Source organism: Rhinolophus hipposideros (genome assembly GCF_964194185.1).
Source record: "Rhinolophus hipposideros genome assembly, chromosome: X".
In the NCBI taxonomy this organism is placed as follows: Eukaryota; Metazoa; Chordata; class Mammalia; order Chiroptera; family Rhinolophidae; genus Rhinolophus; species Rhinolophus hipposideros.
Window position 1 is genome coordinate 97,094,775 of NC_138046.1, and position 25,500 is coordinate 97,120,274.

At 39.6% G+C, this 25,500-nt stretch overlaps 1 protein-coding gene and 1 long non-coding RNA gene across 2 annotated transcripts in view; one reads left to right on the plus strand and one right to left on the minus strand.

The window, feature by feature from the left end:
* Positions 1-23,490, minus strand: part of TSPAN7 (tetraspanin 7) — a 131,401-nt gene extending 107,911 nt beyond the window's left edge. Inside the window, exon 1 of the mRNA XM_081042136.1 lies at positions 22,037-23,490. Within this exon, the coding sequence (XP_080898262.1) occupies positions 22,037-22,312 (276 nt within the window). The 5' untranslated portion in view covers positions 22,313-23,490. The remainder of the gene's footprint in view (positions 1-22,036) is intronic.
* LOC308494370 overlaps positions 22,190-25,500 on the plus strand; it is a 35,588-nt gene continuing 32,277 nt past the window's right edge. The window contains exon 1 of the long non-coding RNA XR_013992921.1: positions 22,190-22,454. This is a non-coding gene — a long non-coding RNA (uncharacterized lncRNA). The remainder of the gene's footprint in view (positions 22,455-25,500) is intronic.

Genomic DNA, 25,500 nt, shown 5'->3' on the forward strand with positions numbered 1-25,500 from the left:
ACTGGCATGTAACAGGCACTCAATGTTCCTAGACTATTCCTTGAGTAAATGCAATGAATAAATAGGGAAGGCTGACAGGTAAGCAAATAAATGATTACTGTGAGTACTAAAATGGATGGGCAAAGTTCAAAGAGGGCATAGAGGAAGGAGACTGACTCCAGAGTGGCAGGGAGAGGCTGCCAAGAAAGGCAAGGCTTCCTTGATAAGACAGAGGGATTGTAACGGTGGCACTAAATCTTCTATTTTGAGATTTGGATCTCTGGTATAATTCGATATAACAAGTGTAATTTAGCTTGGGACTTTTTGAAATCTTTCTTTTCTTTAGTTTGCCTCCTTTCTGCCAGGTCTTGATGGCTCTGTCTGCTGTACATTTACTATGCCAGTCTCAATGGTTCCGTTTAGTTGGCTGGCCCTGTGACTTGGGAGAGGTTTTGCATCTGTATGGGAGCCACTACAAGCTCCAACTTAAATCTACATAACATGCAAAGGTTGCGATAACCAATTTAAGCGCTTCCCCGACCCCAACAAAGCCGAACAGAATAGAAGATTCCACTACAGGCTGAAGAAATTTACATCCTAGTTGGAAAATATAAAACTTAGAAAATATAAAACTTCAGATGAAATAAACTCGAGACAGTAGTCTCCAGCAGACTCTGCCCAGCCAACCCTCCTCTTACTTTAATAAATCTTCCTTCAGTATTTCTATCTGCCCGCGAGCGAGCAGCCACAACATTCCTAGAAAATTTGACATTGGAATTAAACCTTGAAGACAAGTGAGATTCACTAAGCAGAGGAACTGGAGCTGGTGACCAAAAAGGAAGCTAAAAAGGTGGTGGGGGTGCAGTGAGGATCATGAAGGGTCTTTGATCAGCACACACAAAAATTGAACTTAGTCTTATAGGTAAGATCAAACAACTACCGTTTTTTGTTTTGTTTTTTCTTAATCAGATTGTTTTAGAGAAATTGTTTCAACAGAATAGATGGGATGAAATGAGGAAGCTGGGGGTAGGGAAAACATAAAAATGCTGTAATGATTCAAGTGAGAGCAAAGTGTGGCAATGTGATGGAGAGAGAAAGCAAGCCATAGGAGAGCTATTTAAGAATTAGAATCAATAGGGCTTGGTGATTCACGGGATATGAGTGAGGTTGAGGCCAAGCAAAAATCTGGCATTTACACCTTAAGTAACTGGATACAACATATGCATACACATACACACACACACACACACACACACACACACAATATTTAAAGGAGTTTAGGGGAGGTAGGAACGAGAGAAAAATAACACTCCATTAATTGCTGGGGGGTGAGGAGCTACCTTACATCCAAAAGACAACATAATTTTGCACATTCTGCTTAAGTTACACTTAACCTGTATGCAGCTTTTTCTGGCTCTCTGGCCAATGCCCTCATCTACAAATAGATGTTTTTTAACCCACCAAAATCATTATTACTCAAACCTTACAATGTTGGGCCCTGATGCAGAGGGAAGTCAGTGGCCCCAGAGCAGAAAAATGGTGCCATGGTTACACAGGAACACTAGATTTAAGCCAGGTCTGTTGAAGCTAGACCCCAAGTCAATCGGCTCCAAGGTTCAAATCACTTGCTTCTGTCACCTGATAGATCTAGGACAGGAGAATCTTATCCCAATTTGGGTAATGGTAGAGGTAGAACACGTTTACTAATTAATTTAACAAATAACTTAATAACTTATGTTAATGAGCTTTGTAATCTGTAATGTATGATGAATTATGATCCCTGCTATTGGTGTACTGTTGGCCTGAGAAGCAGTACAAGAGGCCCATCTACGAGATGTGATTTTAGCAGCCTAGAAGGGATTTCCTTTTTAAAACTGGACCTTCTCTAAATGCCTTCTAACATCTTAAATTCTTTTCATCAGAGCTAATATAGCTCATCACCCTGATATAGGCAAGAATTCCTCTTGCCGTTCCCAGGAGGTATAAACAACTGGTCAGATTATTGCTTGAAAGCAAGTTCAGGGGAGGGACCGTGATTACCCCAGCTGAAAAACTTTTACTTGGCAATTGTGCCAATGAGTTTTATCTGTGTGTCCATGTGTGGATTAGATAACTGCATTTAAGCTAGTGTCAGCTCCATAGGAAAATGCTTGACGATTCCTGCTGCTTTCCACTTTGTTTCTTTAAAGCAAAGAAAAAACTGCATCTCTAGCAGCTTTTCATGCCTTGGCTTCTGTCTTGTTCAGAGTGGTTGGGCGCTTATAGCCACAGGAGACAAGTTCACATCCTTACCATGTTTTATAGCAGCAGGAAAATAATACCCATGCAGTTTGGGCCAGCAATTTGGAGTCCTTCTGGCATAAGATTTTTTTTTTTTAAATGACAGAGTAGAAAGAATACCTATCCCCATGAAAGTTTTCAGGATTTCTTATGTCTTGCCCACACCAACCACAACTGAAGATGGGAAAAGACATTACAGATTCAAACCTCTGGAAGTGAATGGGCATTACCCGTCCTCAGACAGTTTTCGGCATCCACTATCTGTGAAGCAGTAGAGCTCACACTTGGAAAACTGGAGTTAGTTTTGAGCTGGGAAGACAGGAAAAAAATGTGAAGAGGGCCCTGGCCGCGATTGTCTACGAAGGGCCCATGTGGCATGATTACTCCTACTGAATTTGTAAACTTTGACCTTTCTGGAAAACCAAGACTTTTCCTTTGCGCATGAAACCTTGGCCACTTGTAGGAGCCAAGGCTGGAGCTGATGAGGACTTGTACCTCAGGCAGCGTGGATTCCCAAAGAGTATCCTCTCTTCCATCTACAAAGATTCACCACGGAGAACCGTGTCCCTGAAACATCAAGCATCAGGCGCAGTGCAGGTGGAGAGGCCCAGATTAAAGCCTCACTTAAACGTGACCTTGGGCCAAACTCTGACCTCAGCTGCGTCTTCTCAAAATGAGGAGTAATAATTACCACCTTAGCAGGTCAGAATGACGATTGATGCACGTGACATTTTTCATACTCTCCTGGTCCTTTAGTAGATGCTCAATAATCATAGTAGCTGCTATTAATAGTAACAATAATAACGACATCACTACGACTTAAAATACTGAGCTGCACACAGTGGGTACTCTCTTGTTGCTGACAGGACCATTCATAACTCCATATGGACTACACAGCTCTTCTTATTTCCAGCAATAAAAATCCACTTTGAGAAATAAACATCTAAATCAAGAATAAAAATAGCTCTTCTATCTCAAACCACTAAATAAAATACCAAACAGCTAACGGTCATTTTTTTTTTTGGCTAACTATGGAAAACAGGATGAAAATACAGTGGTACCCCAGTTTTCGAACGTCTCCATTGACGAACATTTTGGTTTATGAACACCGTAAACCCGGAAGTAAGTGCTACGGTTTTCGAACATGACTCAGAAGTCAAACATGTCACGCGGCTTCCGCTGAGTGCAAGATCCTAAGGCCTAACTGTCGGCTGTTTTTGAACGTTTCAGAACTCATGGATTACGTTGGAAAACTGAGGTACCACTGTATATAGAAGCTTGTATCATAATCAATATGCTACACTAGAAACCCTCTCAAATGGTAAGGAGATATATATGTCAATGTTCACCAAACCATCACTTCTTCACAAATAAACAGGACATAAGTGTCGATGGAGAAGAAAACGGACGAATAGTGATATATCCATACGAAGAATGATCTAGATCAAAGGTTGGAAAACTTTTTCTGTAAAGGGCCAGACAGTAAATATTTTAGGCTTTCCAAGCCATACAGTGTCTGTCCCAACTACTCGACTCTGCTGTTGTGGTGTGAAATCAGCCATAGACAGTACATAAAGTTTATTTACAAAAAGAGGTCACTCGCTAGATTTGGCCCACGGGCCAGTTTTTTCAACCCCTAAACTTGAACCACATCTGTCAAGATGGAAACATGTCAAACTCAAACGATGCCTGCAAAAAAATGCAAGTTTCAAAACAAGATGTTGGCATGATTCATGTATACAAAGTTTTAAAATCTGAAAGCAATACTTTATAATTATGGAATGTATATATTAGTAAATGTATAACAATAGGCTCAACTGATAAACTGAATTTCTGAGAGAGAAGGAGATGTAGGGACATTAAATGTAAATTTGTCATATTTCTTTTTTTTTCTCAAACACTTCCTGTGTGTTTAATGCTTATAAGACATAAAAATATTTTTAAATACAAATGAAATCCCCATAAAAAATAATTTCTTCTCCGAGTACCCAGAAAGGTTATATTTAAGCTCAGCTTGAAATACTAGTAGGAGTGGAGAAGAGTGATCACATCTGAATAATAGGAGTAGAATTGACAAGGTATTGGTAATTTATCTGATAAACCAGATAAGGTTATTCCAGATACCTGCAATGAAATTTGTCATATTTCTTTAAAAACTAAATGTGCAAAGCAAATAAGGCAAAAGGTCAACATCTGATAAAGCTGGGTGGTAGGCACACAGATAGTTATCATATTATTCTTTGTCTTAGTATTATATTTGAAAGACATGGTGAAATTTTTCTTTAAATGTTTAATAAGAACAGGCATTTTCCTCTATCTTGAAGAGACAAGAATTAAAAATCAAGTTAAATGTGGTTTTGTTCTGCATTCATTTAATCCAATCTAAAATGGACAGGATCGGAGAACTGCTGGATTATAAGTGAGACGATGTAGTAAAAACAGGCATTCTATATTTGAGAAACAAAAGAAAAAAATATAATGTAAAATGTCCAAAAAAGTTTAGTTTTTAAAACAGCATTTACTGTTTTCTTAATTGAAAAAGTATTTCATACTATATGTAGGTGAAGTGAGGAAAAAGTGGGAAATAAAGACAAGCACAAAGAAAAACGTAACCCATTAATGATCTTATGAATTTAGCATAACCATTAACATATTTTTTTTAACCATTAACATTTTGATATGAGTCTCCCTCCAGGATTTGTTACACACATTTTTGTCCTTACCAAAATAGTACACGATATATACATATTGTTTTGTAGACAGCTTATGTGAACATCTTTTTTATTAGAATGTTCATGTATGCACCTTTCTTTTCCTGTATCTTTATCTCCGAATAATTCCCATGCCAAACACATAGAGTTCACTCCTGACATCTTAGTTTAAAAGATTTTGATTTCAGTTTCCAATGCTGGGGAGAAGTGCTTTTCCCCTCCATTTGTCATCTAGACTAAATCAACCCCCTGCCCCCAAAGTACTCACTGAGACTCCAGTCAGCAGGCTGCCTATTCTAAGCCATTTATAGAAGCTATCAGGCTAGCTACCACCTCTGTATACCAGGATTATCTTATGAAGAATACAAAACACAAAACAGTTACTTGTTTGTCCTCAAAACATCTCTGAAGGATATAAGCTGAAACAACTGCCAGCAGCACTCTGCAAATAGAGCAGCTGCTGTTAAGATTAATAAATAACTTGCTCAAATAACTGGCTCCTATCCTGTAGTAGAACCTTCATCCCTTAAACAAGACCTACTGAAAACTCAGGCTTCCATTAGTGCTGCTAGCTGGATGCTTCGATAAACCTATTCACACCTATTATCGGCAAGCAATTTAGCGTCAACTACATTTCACTCTGGGCTCACTGTGCAGTTGAAAAGAATACTGCTTATGATCTCATGCATCTTATATGGACAAATGGGCTTTTCTCAACTTTGCATCACCACACCAAACTCCTCTTTTAATTCTAAATCTGCCTTCCTAACGGCTTCCAGCATCCACCTAATCACCCTTCTTGGTTAGCCAAGGCACATTACTGTTAGGAAAAAGGAAGGAATAAAATGGGTAGGAATCAACTGCTTGGCTGGAACCATGAAAAGTCACTCTTCCAGGCCAGAAGGGGAAAGCATGGGCTGCTACCGTGTTTCCCCGAAAATAAGACCGGGACTTATATTAATTTTTGTTCCCAGAGACGAATTTAGGCGTAATTTCAGGGGATATCTTATTTTTGTACAACAATCTACATTTATTCAAATACATGTCATCTTCTTCTGGAACATCATCATAACATACTAAATGTGTCCGTCTGGCTGATGATCTTAACTGGGGCTTATTTTCGGGGTAGGTCTTATTTTCTGGGAAACACGATATAGAGCTGTCCAGGAGCCTGTACAATCTAGTGGCCAGGAATTCACTCGTCCCACTGAGCTATCCACCACTCCCATGACTTAATTTTTTCCTGTCCCTGCTACTTCCCCCTGTGTGTCTTTCTCCTTCTGCCTCTATACCAACTGCGTCTCTTGTATCTCAAGTTCAAATGCCTAAAAAAAGAACTGTTCCATTCACATCGTACAAGCCTGATCATCTCAAGTTCCACTGACCAGCCAACAAGCAAATACCCAAGGAAGGATCAGATCCTCTCGCCAGTCAATTAACCGTGACCACGGTGGGCGGTGGGAAGGGTCAGGAAGTACAGTGATGGCCAAACGTAGATTACTGCCCAGGGCAACTTTTGTCAGCAAAAAACATAAATGAGCAAGCATCGGAGAGCTGGCCTACCTTTTAAAACTAATGGTATCTCAACCTAAACCCATGCAAAATGGAAAACATCCTATTAGTCTCAAGCCAATCTCTTCTAAGGTCTGCATTTCCATGAAGGCAACACCATCATGCAGGTACTTCAAGCACATACATGTAACACTAGGGTTCTCACTCACTCACAAATATGCTTGCCACATCATCAAGTGGCTTTCTGATGTCCTCTGTTCTTCATTCCTGTTGCCACCCTGTATTATACCTTCGTTCATTCCTCGTCAACCTGGTTTCACCACTTCTTGCCTTTCTTTTTCCAATCCCACCAATTTACTGTTTCTAGATTAGACCTATGAACAGCTTCCAAAGTCACCACTCCCTGCTCGAAATATGGCCTCGTCCCCACCTCACCACCAGCACCCTCCAGCCAATAGGTCCAAAGCCCTAACCCATGCAAGTCAACCCACAATAGGGCCTAAGCCTACTTACCTAGATTCATCACATGCTTTGTCCCTTCTAGCTAAACGAACTCCTGTCCCAAACACAGAAACCACAGTGCTTTCACCCAACCTTTACTTATGCCATGTCCTCCACCTGATAGCCTTCATTATCCTCCCAGAACACCACTTGTCAAAATCCCGTCATTCTCCAAGGTCATTCTGTCCACAAGATCTTTCTTAATTCCTGTTCGATGAGTTCTCTCCCTTGGTCCCATAGCACTTAATTTAAACTACCAGTACTTCTAATCCATTGCTGTCCAATAGAGATATATTGGCAAGCTACATATCTAACTTTAAATGTTCTAATAGCCACATTCAAATTAAAAACAGGTGAAATTAATTTCCATGTTTTATTTAAAGCAATGTCCAAAATATTACCACTTCAACATGTCATCACTATACAATTTGAGATATGTTACATTTTTTCATATGAACTCTTCAAAATGTGCTGTGTATTTTACACTTAGAGCACATCTCCATCTGCACTACCCACATTTGAGGTGCTCACGAGGCTGCCTTATTGGATAGTGCATGAATAGCTCTCTCAGGCTAAACAGTCTCAGGTTTGCTTCATTCCCACTCCTATAGGCCCATAGAAAACTTCAAACTTTAATTCTTGAAGCTAAGGATTATCATCCTCATACAGTATCTCCTAGATCAGGAGTCAGCAAACTACAGGTCATCAAAGCTGGCTGGCCACCTCTTTTTGTAAATAAACTTTTATTGGAATATAGCACTGCTTATTCATTTAAATTTTGCTGCTTTCACGAGATAATGGCAGAGCTGAGCAGTTGCAACAGAGACCATATGGTCCACAAAGCCTAAAATACTATCTGGCCCTTGACAGAAACAGTTTGCCGACCCCTACCCTAGAGCAGTAACTCCCAGTGTGGTCAGTGGGCCCGTGCTGCTCAGCAAATGGTTGTCAGTCCAGAATGAGAAGGAGCTTGCATCAGAATATAAATAGATGTTTTTGTGACAAGACTTTCTTAATGAAGAAAGCAACATACTAGTTAACGGTCTGGCACTAGCTCCTTATCGCACCACAATCGTTTAAGTGACTTTGTTGTACCTTCTGCCATATAATTTTAAAAATTATAATGATTTAATGATTTTTTTAAATTTAAGTGCTTCTGAGTCTCCAGCTTGTTTAAGGGCCATCTCTCTGACTCCGGTATTATACAGATGATCTCTATATTTTCGTACAGTATTTTGTTGTTTGTTTTCATATTTAAGCATTTATAACCAACTAGAAGTTTTAATACACTAATTTTAAGTAAGGGTTCCAATTATATTTTCTTCCATTTTATCCAGTTGTATAAGCACCATTTAAACCTAGCTTTCTCTCACAGAAATGAAATGTCCCTTTTCATATGTTAAATCATAAACACTGTGATTGATTTCTGGATTTTTCTATTGTTCCACTGATCTATTTGTCTATTTCTAAGTCAAAATCATATTGAATCAACTAGTGACTTTATAGTTGTATTAGTTATGTATTGCTACATAACAATATTACCGCAAACGTAAGGTTTAAAGCAACACACAATTATTATCTCATAGTTTCTGTGGGATCAGGAGTCTGGGCACAGCTCTACAGGGTTTTCTCTTTAGGGGTCTTGCAAAGCTTCAATCAAGGTGTCAAGTGGCTGTAATCTCATCTGAGACCTAAATGGGGAAAGATCTGTTTCCAAGATCACTTGATTGTTGGCATCATTTTGTTGGTTGCAAGCTACCAACCTGAGGGCCTCAGTTTCTTGCTGGCTGTCATGCAGAGACTGCCCTCAATTCCTTGCCATGTGTCCCTCTTCATAGGGCAGATCACAACATGGAAACTTGCTTCTTCAAAGCCAACAAGGGACAGTCTCTCAGGAAGATAGATATTATAGTCTTATCTAATACAATCATGTACACATATTGACATACATTTGAACATCCTTGTTGTATGCTATTTAGAAGCAAGTCACAGGTCTTGACCATACTCAAGTAGAGGAGATTACACAAGGGCATGAATACCAGGAAGTGGGGATCAAGGTAGCAGCCATTCATAATCTGTCTTCCACAGTCCCGTGTTTCCCCCAAAATAAGACCTAGACAGACCATCAGCTCAAATGCATCTTTTGGAGCAAAATTAATATAAGACTGGGTATGGTATGGTATAATATAATATAATATAATATAATATAATATAATATAATATAATACTGGGTCTTATATTAATTTTTGCTCCAAAAGATGCATTAGAGCAGATGTCCGGGTAGGTCTTATTTTGGGGGAAACACAGTAGTATATTCTGATAACTGTTAAAGCACATACTTTCTCCTCCCCCCAAATTTCTCTTGATTTCTCAGGTATTTATTGTGCTACATAAACATTTTTGTCAAACACTACCCTCTCCCCTCAGAAAAATTCCTGTTGGAATTCTATTTGGAATTGTATTAAACAAATTTTTAGAGAACTGATATTTTATATTAAATCTCCCCAGTCAAGAACACAGCATCCTTAAATCTGTTCAGATCTTATTTTATGACCATCCATAAGATTTTAGTTTTATTCATATAAGAGCCTTGCCTTTCTTGCTAACTTTATTCCGAAATACTTATGATTTCTGTTGCTACTGAGACTAGAATGTTTTCCTCCCTCTCCTTTTTAAAGGGGTATGCTAAAATAATGAAAAAAAACATTAATTTTTGTATTTTTATCTTATATCCAACTATTTTAGCAAATTCTTAGGTTTTGATTTTTTTAAAAAACTAGAATCCATGGGGTTTCTTAGTATATAACAATTGCATTTGTGAGAAAATAATTTCATCTCTTCTTTTCCCAACATTATGTTATTTTTATCTTATTGCATTTACTAAATAAACCAAAATAATAAATAATAATGGTAAGCAAGAATCCCTGTCCAATTCCCAACTGACTCAAATGTTTTTAGTATTTTAGTCTTTGCTAGATCAAGTATTTACTGGTGGTTTTAACATTTGTTGAATGGAAATTATCATGGTTAATAAAAAGAATGGTAGATACTCCACCTTTAAGGAAATGAAGCATAACTCTCCACTTCTTAATTGTGAGCTAGTAGGCATAGTGACTTCCTTCCAAAGAGTATAGTATGAAAAGGGGGAAAAAGAGTAACTTTATGATGAGAAACCTCACAAACTATTTCAGGCAAGTGATCAAGATCAGTATCAATAATGATTTTTTTTTTCTGTTTGACTTATTTCGCTTAGCATGATAATCTCAGGATCCATCCATGTTGTTGCGAGTGGTAGCACTTCATTTTTTTTTATGGCTAATATTTCACTGTATATATGTACCACATCTTCTTTATCCAAGCATCCATCGAAGGACACTTTCATTGTTTTCATGTCTTGGCTACCGTGAATAATGCTGCAATGAACATAGGGGTACATATATCTTTATGGATAAATGTTTTCAAATTTTGGGGGTAGATACCCAGAAGAGGGATTACCATATGATTTCACTCATAGGTGGGATATAAAACTGAAAGCAACAAACGAACAAGACAAACAAACAAAAACTCATAGACACAGACAACAGTTTAGTGGTTGCCAGAGGGAAAGGGGGAAGGGAGATGTAGAAAAGAGTAAAGTGAGTCAAATATATGGTGACAGAAAGAGATTTGACTTTGGTTGACGAACACACAATGCAATACACAGATGATGTATTACAGAATAGCATACTTGAAACCTGTAAAATTTTATTGACCAATGTCACCCCAATAAATTAAAAAATATCAACAGTGATAAGTCATGTTGATAGTAGATATCCTTCATATGATGTGATGAAAATGGCACACTTAACCTCTGTGGTCTTCCTCCTCAAAACACATAATCCCAGTCTAATCATGAAAAAAAAATCAGAAAAGTCCCTATTGAAGGACATTGCACAAAGTACATGTCCTACACTCTTCAAAACTGTCAATGTTATCTAAAACAAGGAAAGTCTGAGAAACTGTCACAGCCTAAAGAAGTCTAAGGAGACATGACTACTAAATGTAATTTGGTAGCTTGAATGGGATATCAGATAAAAATTCAGAAAATATGAATGAAGTATGGACTTTAGTTAATAATATATCAGTCTAGGCTTCATTAACTGTAACAAATATATCATCCTAATGTAAGATGTTACCAATAGGAGAACTGGTTGTGTGGTATATGAGAACTCTATGTACTACCTCCACAATTTTTCTGTAAATTTAAAACTGTTCTAAAATTAAAAGTTTATTAAAAAAGAATAAGGGAAATCATCAATTCCTCATTTGATTTTGAGTGACAGGTTTGTATTTATTTATCCTAGATAGGAATACCCTTATTCCAACGACAGGGCTAAACTCAGCAACCTAAACTTATTATATTTTTGGTTCCCATTCAAACCCTTCTGGAATCCCTGCTCTCTTTGGTTGCAAACCATAAAACCCAAAAAGGTAATCATCCTTAATTTCCAGGATAGGGAGCATTCTGTCAACTTATGTGTTTAACAAATATTGATATAGTAACTCCCTGTGCAAGAAATTAAGAAAAAAGCAACATTCTACACCATATCGAATAAGTTGCCAACACGTGTGTCAAACTTCACAAAGCACTTGAATGCCATTTAGCATTCAACACTTGACTGAGGCATATAAGCACAGATATTCTCAATTCTGAAGAAGAAACTAAAGCTCAAAGAGACTATGTGACTTGCATAAGGTCACCTGGCAAATATCCAAGCCAAAACTTCACACAGTACTAATTTCAAATCCCCTCAATAGAAGGCAATAGTTAAAAGAATACTAAGTGAGCGATACAGGTTAGAATATATGAAACAGAAATTGGGAGAAGCAAGAAATCCTCAAAAGCCTCACCAGAAATAGAAACTGAGTACAAGAAAAGACAAGGATGTGGAAGGGATGTGTAAGAACATTTACCACCCAGCCTCATTATTAAGCTTTGGGTTCCTTTTCAACTCAAAGAGGTCTACTTTTGAGAAGTCCTAGTACAATCCCTGGAAATCAGAAACTCTCATTAGTGTTTGTGAAAGATTAGAAAAATAAACTGATCCAGGAATTCTATACATCACCAGGATGATGTTTAAGGAATTGTAATTGAGGTGCACAAGCAACCTCATTTCACCAGAGAAGCAAGGAACGGTAGTCAGAGACAAGAATAAAAGTCTATGCTCTTGGGGTGGTGTAGGGGGAGATTGATTATTCAATAGGCAATGGTAAATAGTAACCACCAGCACCCACTTTGAGACCTATTTGATCAATGACAATATACCTCAATCTAATTATCGATGGCAACTTGCTTCAGGGAACATACTTATGGAAGCCAATTACAATGACAGTCTCATACAATTCAAGATCAACCAATCAGCAACAGACACACTGCAATGAACACGCTTCTCAAAGTCAATGAACACCAGTTTCACCCAAACAGCCATGGTTCTAAGGCCAAGGTCAACCACTTATGCCTCTGTAACCAAAGCAACCCCCAAACACCACCACACTTCCCAGATAGATCAGCAAGCTGCTTCACTCATAAACTGTGCTTGACTAACACAGCTCTCTGTTACTTTGGTAAGTAATGAATTCAGCTTTGTGTTTTACATGTTGGATGACAGTCTCATCTTTTAACAGAGGGCAAACCAAGAGACTTAACTTCTCAGTGCAACCGTGAACAGAAATAGATTCTCCCGAAGAAATGGAAACTACCCCAAACTCCAAGAGTTCATTTGGAGACTCTTGCCAGAAACCAGTTAAGAAAGAAAAATACTACATTGGCTACATCTCGCTTGTGGAACCTTCTCCTCAAACTAGCTTTATGGTAACATAGGTCAATTCACAAGAAAGCATTCATATGGTAAGAATTTACTTATAACAAACTTCATCATGGACCACGGAGTCACCTTCCAGGAATTAGAATCACCTTGGGAATGGTTTAAAAAATTACATACCCAGACCTCTCTCCCAATCAATTAAAATTGAAACTACATGAGATAGGACTAAACATCTGTGTTTTCAAAAGCCCCTTAGTATTTCTGATGAGTACTCCTCCAGTCAGGAACAACTCGCGAGGTCTCCTAAGAGTGACAAGGCCATGTGGCCTTACTAAGATACACTGGAGACCTAGTGCAGACTTTTGGGCAAAGCAGACAAAATCAATAGGCCAAGGCTAGATACTCCCTAGGCCTGCTATTATATACTGAGTTCTCTCCAAATCGATGGTTTTCAATCCTACCTGTACAGCTGAATCACCTGGAAAATTATTTTAAATATACCAATGCCGGTACCCCACTCCAGACCAACTGAATCAGAATCTCTTACCGGTGGGTCTAAGCATACATTTTAGTCCTCCTAGGGAACTCCTGATGGGTAAACAGGATTGAGAAGCAATGATCTAGATTGCTCAGCTAGTACCTGTGCTGACCAACCCCATCTAAAACAGATGATGATAAAAAGCCCATCATGCATTACAAAAAGCTCTAAAGAAAATCTTTCCAAGTATAATTGGGATATTTAATCCTATCACCAAACTATTTAACATGCTTACATGTTTAGCTGATCAACTAACCAAAAGGGAAAAACAAAACAAAGAAAACCCTCTCCTATCTCCCCCATCCCCACCTGGAGTCCTTTTTTTGATGAATATCGGGGCTCTATATAAAACGGGACAAAAATATTCAGCCAAGAATGAAAAGCATTTAGTCATGGCAAGGGAAATAACAGCCAAAAAAAACCCAAAACCTGTTAAGAGCAGTAATCCAACGATCTGGTTGCCATGAGATAACCCAAATTGGAAGCTGCTCTAATGGGACCAAAGGAGGAAAAGACATAAGAATATATTTTAAAACTGCGTTTCAAATTGGTTTAGCAGTGCATTAGTCACCCCTGTCAAGGGTTTAATATGTTTAAACAAAGAAATACAGTTACAGATGACTTTCAATTTTCAGCACCTTCTGAGGTGCTTACTTCAAACAGTATATAATGCTAAACAGTCAATGAATCATATGTAGCTCACAGTAAGGTCAAATAAAGAACTCTGGCTATAATTAAAATTGAAGAAAGTATTTCATTCTATTTGGACAAAAATTGAGCTAGTTTCTAAGCAACTACTAAGTGCAAAAGACTTAATGTTCTCTAAATGCTATAAAAGGTAGTGCACATACCCTTACTGCATGTTGCATATGGGAAGTAAATTTGATTAAATAAAAAGACTCTTCAGATTGTAATGTACAAGTCCTATAATAAAATGAAGGGTTATCATTGTAGTAACATAAAAACGGCAGAACAATGACCCATTTAACATTAAGTACCCCACTCCCCACCATACTTAGAATTCTCCTGCTTCCACATTGAATTAATCTAGCAAGGTCTGAATTAGGTCAGAAGACACATGGGCCTTCACGTGGTGGGAAGAAAATTAGAAGAGCAGAGAAAAGCAGCAGCAACCTTCAGACCTTCATTCCTACTTATCCAACTCCAGTCCCCAATAACCAGATGACCTTAAAGAGGACGTGCCTTATTCAACCTGTTCCAGCCTGGAACAGTCCCCTTGATATCCAAAAGCTCTTTGAAATTTGAAAAGTAGATACCAATATCTACTAGAATAGCCCAACTATTGCCATTTTAGATGCTCTATTTAATCACTCACATTCACCTATGTATTTAATTGGTACTATGCAATGTAGAGATACAGATAGAAAGGACTTCCAGTTAAAGATGATGGATTAAACACATCCATTGACCTTGGCTATCTCCCAAAACTCCGCTGAAATGACACCTAAAGGATTTTTTTTAACCCACAATAATAAAGAGAATGGAAGAGAAGACAACCACAGTGACATTTTGGAAGCTGAGAAAAAGCCAAATTTCATAGCAGCTGTGGGAAAAGCCAAAAATGAAATATTTGCATACAAGTCCCCCCAAAAGGTGGCTCCATGAACATCTAGAATTTGGGATGAAGGGGGGCTTAAGATAAGGAGGCTCTGGTAAAAAGCTGTCTGAAAAGAAATTAGGTCCCCTCCAGCTTCCTGTCTCTGGCCTCTTCTGCATTCCAGCACAGGTTCAAAAATTTATTTTCTAGAGAGGGTCTCTGACCTGGAGAACAAAAAAGTGTAGTGTACATGGATTCTCTACTGGAAATAGGAGATTAAACAAAGGTTTATATACTGCATGTGGAGACACCCATTTCCCTAACATTCTTCATCTGGAAAGAAGATTGGAAGATTCTTCTGCAGGAAATCTGATTGGACCAGGGGGAAAGACCTAAAGATCCTGACCTTGGTTCCCAAACTCAATTGCCCAGGCAAATCACCCAACTTACAATTAACAAACTCCCACTTCATGCTGGGAGCTTCCAATCAGCTTCTTAGTTGCTCTACTCTTAAACATGAACAGAACAACACAGCGAATGGTCGCCAGAAATTTGAGGGAAGCCTGTAATATGCCAGAAAACAGAGAAGTTTGGAAGAAACTATGGAGAAAAAAAGCAAACTTTTTAAAAAATCATTAATATTGTCAGAGGGCTTTACAAAAGATACTAGACTTATGAAACAAGAGCAAGATGCTAGAAAAAAACATTCAGACATCAAAAAAGAGCTCGTGGAAACCAACACAAAAAACAAATGGAAAATTCAATTGTGAAAATTAGAGGATCTGTATAAGAGGTCCAACATCAAAAGAGAGAGAACAGAAAAGACAGGGAATGAAATTTTAAAAACACAATGTCAGAAAATTTCCCCAAACTGAAGGAAGGACCTGAGTTTCCGGATTGAAAGCAATGAAATTAAATATACAACACAGCACTAAGAACGAGAAAGTTTCCAAAAGCTCTCAGAGAAAAAAAATCAGAATTTAAGAACAATCAGAAATAACATTTGATTTTGCAACAGCAACAAGAACAAGAAGACTGGGTTAGTGGGCAGAGGGAGATAGCAATATTCTGAAGGTAAATGATTTACAAACTAGAATTCTAGACTCAGTCAAACTATCTAAGTGCAAGAGCAAAATAAAAATTTCACATCTGTAAGGCTTAAATACACTCTTTTCCAGAAAGTTAATAGATTTACTCCATCAAAATGAAGGAAGAAACCAATAAAAAGAGTGAGAGGACAGGCATATAGGAAACTAAGGATCCAGCATAAAAGGAGACAGGACTCCTCAGGGTGATGGGTAGAGAGTATAATAATGTCAGCTGTTTCAAAGACCCAGATTGAAGGTCAGAATGCTCTAGGAGGAATGTCTTCAATAGGAACTGATAGGATACATGAAGGGTTTGAACATACTGAGTGAGATATACAGTTCCTGGGGAGAGCATGGAGATAAATTGGTGGTGAACACAGAAGACTAACAAGCAAAGGATATAAAACAAAGCAATTTTAACTACAGGGAAAACAAAAAGCTGTGCAAACAATCCTAATGTGCACACTACATGGCTCAGCTGTGAACAGGCTTACCTAATCGCATTAATGGAATCACCGCATACTGCTCTAACCAAAACGAAAAGTGACAATAATAAAAGGATAAATGATACATTGGGGTCTGCCCCAATATAGGAAAGATGTGAGTATGGGAGAAAGAAGTAGAAGAGTTAAATCTCCATGTTCCATAGTAGAAAGACAATATATAACACCTAACACTGAAAAGTCAAGAAGTGGTAAAATAAGTACATGACTTAGAAACAAAGGTAAAATGCTAAATGCAGCAGCTAGTAAAACTTGGTAAACATTTTATTCAAATACCTGGCATGTAAAAGACATCCATTGAATGTTTGTTGAGTTGCATTGACATGCAAGATAATAAGTATAAACTTTAGCTTGTGCCCAAATTCAAACACTTTGTAAAATGTTAGGGACTGTTTTATAAGATTCACCCCCCTCTATTTAACCTAACAAAAAATCTTCCCCCAAAGAGATTAGTGATGTTTCCCAAATGAAAAAAAAAATCACTCCTATTTCACCATAAGAGAATTTTATTGCACTATTGATAGCTAATTACCTCCTTGAATAACCAAAGAAGAAATCAAAATTAAGATACACTGGAATGATGCAAAAAATATTTCTTTTCACAATATTATTTAGCAGATTTAGATATGGTGGATTTAAATCTTAGCTTAGAACTCAGATGAGTATTTAAAATACATGAAGGAACTTATAAATCAAAACAGAATTTACCTTGTAAACAGCATATTTATAAAGTTTTCCCGCTTGTTGAAAAAAATGTATTTATTGTGAAGGAGGGATGTTTGTTTTGTATTAGGACAAGATAGATATGTTTTTTTTTAATTCAAGCTTAACAAATTAAATTCCAATTAAAAAATTAGATAAGTAAAATGTCTGGTAAACTAGCTGATCATAAAAATATAAAAATTGAATTATCATTAGGATAAGTAAATCTTTATAAAGTCCTCTATCCCACATTTCTATACATCAGTGTCAGGAACACATTTATATCACCACAGATATACTGGAAATAACATTGTTTTAAAAGTATCCCAATTGAGGTGAGTAGAAATAAATAAATGAGCCCAAGAGTAGTCAATAAAATTTTATTTATTCATCATTCATTCATTCATTAAGTAAACATTTCCTCAGCAAACCTCCTAGATATATGCCAGGCACTGCTTGCTAGTCTTTAAACCACAGAGTAACTTACTCCTAGGTGTGCTTTTTCCTCCTCTTCTATTAACCTGAAAACGAAACATAGAAATCAAGGAAAATAAAGAATCCATTTACATAGCATTCAGGTGATGTCATTTAACTCTAAGACGAATCATCCTAACCATTTCAACACTATTATACAAAGAACTACCTACCTTTCATCTTCAAATAAAGAATTACGGTGTATTAGTGAAAGTTTTTCTTCTTACTTGCGACTATGTTGAGCATGGTCTAGTATGGTGGATCCACACCCAGTAAATATGGTGAGTTTTGCAAGACTTTATTTCTCTTCATAGGACTTACTACTATGTAGAAGTTCAATAGTGCAGAGGTTGCAGGCACGGTTGACATTTTGAGCCAGGTAATTCTTTGTTGTGAGGAGCTGTCCTTGCCTTAGAGGGAGTTTAGCAGCACCTGTGGCCTCTGGATACCAATAGCACCCCACCCCCATCTGTGACCAAAAATGTCTCCAGTCGGTGCCAAATGTTCGGGGGCGGGTGGGAGGGCAAAACTGTCCCCTGCTGAGAACCACTGCCTTAGAGGAACACCTCAAAGAGAGAGATTGTAGACAAAAGAGGATGCCAGACAAGACAAGTCTGTTTCATAACTGTAGACTTCTGCTTTAGCATATGCTCAAGTATATCAATCTCTTAATGCTACTGGTCTACCACAACTTTAAGTGCAAATGTCTACTAGTCCTAAATTTAAACTGCAGTAAGGGAAGAGAAGTAGTCCTATTAAAACTATTCATAGAGAACACAAAGGAAAGAATTCTGTCTAATATTTCCTCCATCTTCCACTTAAAAACAACACCAAGGTCATCTTTTTTTGTTAATTACTTAACATAACCCCGGAAGTTTTGACAAATATTTGAGTATCTACTATGTGCCAGACATAGCTTTAGGTGCTAGAGAAAGAGAAATATATCAACTGCATTCGCTGAATTGATAAATCACAAACAGTATTTTCTTTATAATCTTGGATTTGGCAAAGGATTCTTAGATATGATACCAAAAGCACAAACAGCAAAAGGAAAATAAGTAAATTGGGCATTATCAAAATAAAAATAAAAACTTTTGTACTTCAAAACTTTTCTACACCATGTAGAAAATGAAAAGATAACCCACAGAACAGGTGAAACTATCTGCAAATGATGTATCTTTTAAGAGACTTGAATCAAGAAAATATAAAGGACACTTGTAACTCAATGATAAAAAATGAATAACCCCAATTAAAAATGGGCAAAAGATAGGAATAGGCATTTCTTCAAGGAAGATGTACAAATAACCAACAAGCACATAAAAAAATGCTTGACATCATTACTCATCAGGAAAATTCAAATCAAAACCAGAATGAGATACCTACTAAGATGGCTAGAATAAAAAACTTAGATAATTACAAATGTTGGCAAAGACGTGGAGAAATCGAAACCCTCATACACTGCTGGATGGAATGTAAAATGGTGCAGTCACTTTGGAAAACAGTCTGGCAGTTCTTCACACGATTAAACATAGAGTTACCATACCACCTAGCAATTCGCAGCAAAGAGAATTGAAAACATATGTTCAAATAAAAAACTTGTACATGAATGTTTACAGCACCAATATTCATAATAGCCAAAAAGTAGAAACAAACCCAAAGTCCATCAATGGACAATGAACAAAATGTGATATAGTCATGCAATGGAGTATTATTTAGCCATAAAAAAGAATGAACATGGATGAATCTTGAAAACATCATGCTAAGTGAAAGAAGCCATTCACAAAAGACTATACCTAGTATATCATTTCATTCATATGAAATGTCCAGAATAGGAAAGTCGATATATAGCGCAGATTAGTAATTGCTTAGAGCAAGGAGGGGTGTGGAATTGGGGGGAAAGGTGGGATGATAGCTAAAGGGTTTGTGATTTCTTTTTCAGGGAATGAAAATGTTCTAAAATTAGGGTGATGATTGCACTTATCTGTGACTATATTAAAAAACAATGAATTGTACACTTTAAAAAGGGTAAATCGTATCTCCATAAAGCTGGTTTAAAAAAAAAACCAGCATTTAAGGTACAATGGAAAACACAGCATTTGGATCACGGTTTAATAACAAAAATGACGTATTTAAAATACCCTCACATCTGGAGAGATCTCATTCTTTTGGCTGTGAAGTAGGAAATGATTATTGAATGCTATTTAAATTATTGAAATTGCTCCAGGTTAACATTTTATTGAAGACTATAAAATATTGAAAGTAGGAAAAAATTAAAACGCAGGCATCAAGGAACACCAGAGGACAGGAAATGCAATGCTTGTCTAAGATATATTAGGGGGCATTAAGTAATTACTAGATTCATGGGAATGGAGGCGAGGTAAGCAAGAAGACTTAAGGAGCTTACACGAAAAGCCTCAGTCTAGAAGACTCCCTTCCTCTACCAGCCTGCAGTGATGCTGAAAGAACAACACTCCTTTGTATATACTGTAAACCTTATTTTTCAGGAAGCTAAAAATAATCACCCATATGATTTACTCCAGTAACAAAAATGAAATCAAGTAAATATTAAAGGGCTAAACAGAAAGAAATTTAAGGAAACAAACGAAAACCTAAAACAGTTCCTAGGAATGGCTACTGCGAAGTTTCAGCAAGCAACATGCATTACAGCTTTTTCCAGGCAGAACCTAAGATATGATCCATACATCGCTTACAATTCCACTACCGAAAATTTTCAACCTGTGTTGTTTCCCGTCCAAATAAAGTGTGTTTCTGTGTTTGCCTTGTGTTATATACCAGTTAATATACCCTGTCTCATTGCAGAGCTCTTGGTATGCCTGGTCCCCAGAGTCCAGTTTCCCTGACCTGAAGAATCACCAATGCCAGTGACAAGGAAATGCTCGCAGGAGTGGGGGTGGGGAAGCATTAGGGATTTTTTTTTTTTATCCTTAATAAATTTCAGCTCCTGCCTTGGTAATTACAAACAGCCTAGTTCACCATCAAGCGCAATCTGGGTACCTCATAGAGCACTGTGTCCAGTCTCAAACCAAAACGAGGGCTAATTTTCTTTTTCTTTTTTTTTCTTTTTTTTTTTGGGGGGGGGGTAGGTGGCAAGGAGAAAAACAACCGGAGACGGGACTGGCTTTTTTCTACAGAGCCTCAGGTTTCAAAATGACTGCTTTGGAAGCTGAAATGACCCAGATTATTGGGGAATGGGGGGGGGGAGGAATGAGAGACATTCATTCTCCAGCAGGGTGGCTGTGGCTTGGTGTGGAAATGAGGAACTTGGGGAGAGGGAGGCTCTCTACATGTAAAAAGAAATAACGGGTAATGTTCTTTAGGTACCACCCACCCCTCCAAGTGAATCACCGCAGTGTCAGTCCCGCACCGATTCCACGAATTGCCAAACAGGATGAGGTAAGGCACAAGCCTCCAGCCCCCTCCTTCTCGCCCCTCCCGCGCGCAGATGGGCGCATCGCTCCGCGAGGTGCACCACGCAGCCCCCCGAGGCCTTGGCTGAGGGGCTGACGTCACCCTTCTGCATTGAGCTTCAAGGACTGGTAGCAGCACCAGTTAGATGGGGAATAGAGTTGGGGCGCTATTGCTGTCACCAAGTGGCGGGAGTCCTCCCCCAGGGCTCTGCGGATTGAGCTCACGCAATGACAGAAAGGCCAGATAAAGAGTGTGAGGGTGGAGGGGAGTGGGAAAAGGGTCGCAAGACCCATCTCCTGGGTCGCCGAGAAAGCTCAAAGATGCCCTTGGTTTATGTAAGACCCTCTCACGTCCGTGCGTCTTCGCGCGGCGGCGGGGCCTCCACCCCCAAACAGTGCGCTTGAGGGGTTCTGGCCACCCTTGCCCTGCCAGGCAGGCACAAGGCTCCTGACGCATCCCTCTCGCAGCTCCGCGGAGTCGGGAATAACCGGGAATCTGGGATCAAGCCCAGCGCTCCCGCGCCCGCTCCCAGCTGACCACAGGTTAGCTCTAAGTAGCACCTATTACAGGCTGATAAGGGAGGTTGGGGAGGAGGTTTCCAGAGAGGAAAATAGACAAATAAATCCGCAACTTTCCCCAGAGGCTGACCCCATCCAGAGAGCTTAAAAAATAAATCAATGTATTAAACAACGTTTGGAAAGGTCGACAACCTGCAGTCACCGCCACCACGCAGCCCCTTGCAGCCTGCGCCCGGCGGGGTCCAGGGTCCGAGCAGCCCCAAACCTGCACCCACCATCCTGCAGCGCCAGCCCAGCACCACCCTGCGTCTGTCTCCTTAAGGAGGGGTCCAAGATTTGATTTTTGATTTGGGATTTTTCCTCCCCCTTCCTTTCTCGGAGCATCACCGTACGGACTGATCGGCGGCGGCCTGGCCACCGGCCCGGCTTGACCACTCACCCAGAAGACGAAGGAGTAGATGATGAGGAGGGTTTTGAGACAGGTTATCACAGGTTTGGTCTCCATTCTCCTCGATGCCATACTACAGAGCTCCGGCGGCGGCGGCGGCGGCGGGCGGCAGGCGGGCGCGCGGGAGGGGGGAGGAGGCGGGGCGGGGCGGGGCGGGGCGCGTGCCGCGAGAGGCCCCGTGCGCGAGCAGGCGAGGCCGTGCGCGTGCGTGAGCGCATACCCCGCGGGGCACCCACTGAAGGAGCGAGCCCGGCAGCGACTGCGCATGCTGAGAAGGCCGCCCGCCCCCGCAAGCCCGCGCTGTCTCAGACCCCCAGCGGAGGAGCAGGACCAGCGACAGGGAGGGATGGGAGAACCTGGAGGTTGGGTCGGAGGTCCGGGCAACGTCTTCCAGGCCGCCGTGGCACCTGTAAGTTTCTGCTTTGTACATAGTAGGACGTTACATTTGCAGGGCTCTCCTTACCTGGCTACATGAGGTTTATTGGTATCCTCGAAAAGTAGTTCCGTTGCTGCATTTGGACGCCCCACCAGGCCTTCTCAGATGGAAGTGGCCCTAGTCATGTCCTTGGAACAAGTAGGCCTTGTCTGTGCCAGGAACAGACAGGTGGCCTGAGATACAGCTGGAGGGATGATCAGGAACCTGGGAGCTCAGACACCCCGAATCCTCGCCACCACAGGTGCTCCACTTTTTAGATTTCCTCACATTTTGAAATGATGAAACTGAATGACAAGAAGTTTCTCTGTGGAGGGACCATTCTCCCTGCACATACAATGTTTAACAGATAACAGGAGAAAAGTTTAAAGTGCCTGAGAATCCTTTTCCCTACCCTAACAAGTACAGACCACTTCACACCTAGGAAAGAGAGCTGTATCAAGGTCAAAAAATCTTCAGAAACAATTTGGAAGTTCCTGAAAAAGCTAAATATAGAGTTACCATATGACCTAGCAGTTCCATTCCTAGATACCCAAGAGATGAAAACATGTCTTCACACAAAGGCTGGTACATGAATGTTCATAGCACCATTTATCATAGCCAAAAAGCAGAACAATCACAGTGTCCATCAATTAATGGACAAACACAATGTAGTAAGGATGTCCATACAATGGAAAATTATTTGGCCACAAAAAGGAATGAAGTACTGATTCAACATGTATGAACCTTGAAAATACACTTAAGTGAAAGCAGCCACACACAAAAGACCACATATCAAATGATCCATTTATAGGCAACCTCCAGAATAGACAGATCCGGAGAGACAGAAATAGGTTACTGGTTGCAGGGGGGCAGCAGGAACGAAGAGTGACAGTTAATGAGTAAGGGATTTCTTTTTTGGAGTGACAAAAATGTTCTGTAATTAGATAGAATGGTTGCACAATTTTGTGAATGTACTAAAAACCACTGAATTGTACACTTTTAAAGGGTGAGTTTTATAGCATGTGAATTATATCCCAATAAAAAAAGTAATATACGCTCCATCCAGATTTCCTGTGGCTGGTTTGTAGAAAAACACACAGTATAGATTCTGTGGGAGACTTAGCTTGCTTCCTGCGAGACTCTGCAGTCAAAACAGCAACACTACCACAGGCTAACTCAATTGTGGGTGATGTTAAGAATACTCTTACGAAAGAGTAAAAGACAGTCAATAAGGCTTGAGAAAAGCCTGCCAAAGTCAGTTGTTGCAGGAGTAATTATTACCTCCAATGAGTTGTACATGGTCCCAGGTCAGTGAGGTCATTGTATAAACAGGACACAAACAGGAGGAAGAGGAGAACTTGCTCAAGGAAATGATCAACCATAACAAAAGTTTATGTGGTCATAGAAGGGAGTGGAGAGGAATATGGGTGCTGGTGGGAAAAGATTAGGAACAAACTGGCAAGGTTACTGTTATAAAGGAAGACCCTGCACAATGATTCTCAACTCTGGTTGCTCATTTGCATCACCTGGAGAACTTAAAAAAATTATGACTGCCTGTGCCGAATCCCAGGTAGCCTGAGTCATTTGGTGTGGGGTGGAGACTCAGCAGTTTTTAAAGTTCTTCAGGTGGTCTTAATAGGAGTCAAGTTGAAGGATACTGTCCCTACTTCGATAGGCTTAAATCCAATTTCAGAAAGGAGCTTTCCCCCTCCACTTTGACAGTTTCCAGGCAGCAACAGGACAAGAATACTGAAGATTACAAACAAACTGGGTAGCCTTAGCCTCAAAAGGTTTTGCCCTTTCATAGTTACTCTGTAAAGGGGTTAGAAATCTCGATTTTCAACCCAACAGGGACACTACTGAGCGTCATTGTTAATTTCATGAGTTAACATATGATATTCACCGATGGTACCCATCAGCTCAACTAACACCATTTCACAGTTTTGTCTGGAGTTTTTTTCAGGGTATCTGTTAGGTCCAGATTCTTGGAAACTTGAATTGTTCTGGCAAAATAAATTATTGAAATGTAAAGACACATATGAATATTCAGTAATGTAATTAATGGGGCAATTTACATAGCTTGTAGCTAGATCCTTGCTCCTCAAACTGTGGTCTGTGATATAATAGGGTGACAAGCCATCCTACTTTCCCCAGGACCGAGGGATTTCCTTGCACTTAGGATTTTCATTTCTAAAACCAGGAAAGTCTTGGGCAAACCAGAACAAGCCGGTTACCGTATCCCTGAACTAGCAGCATTGGCATCTCTGAGAGAGCCTGTTGTAAAGGCAGAACCTCAGGCCCCACCCCAAGCCCATGTTAACAAGATCCCCAGGGAATTCAGACGCACAGTAATGTCAGTTTATCGTTAAATGAATTGTGTCCTCCCAAAAGACAAGTTGAAGTCCTAACCCCAGAACCTCAGAATGTGACCCTATTTGAAAATAGGGTTGTTGCAGATGTAATTATTTAAAATGAGGGCATACTGGAGTAGGGTAGGCCCTTAATCCAAGAGGGTAAGGGGGGTGGGGGGTGGGAGATGAGGGTAAGGGGGATGAAGTATATGGTGATGGAAGGAGAACTGACTGGGTGGTGAACACACAATGGGATTTATAGATGATGTAATACAGAATTGTACACCTGAAATCTGTAATTTCACTAACAAATGTAATCCCAATAAATTCAAAAAAATAGACACAGGGGGAGGGTCTTGTGAAGACACGGAGACCCCCAAGGAGAAGGCCATGTGACTGATCGGAATGACACAGCTGCAAGCCAAGGAATGCCAAGGATCGAAGGTCACTGCTAGAAGCTGGGAAGAGGCAAGGAAGGACTCTACCCAGTCTCAAAGGAAACATGGCCCGGGAGACCCTTTGATTTCAGCCTTCTGGCCTCCAGAATTATGAGAGAATAAATTGCTATTGTGTTAAGCCACCCATTTTGTGGTACTGATACCTGTCTAAGATTCCCTGATCTCCAGTTCTTCAAAATATAACCGCAGCTACCACATCAGTCCAAACAAAAATGTGTACATGAATGTTTA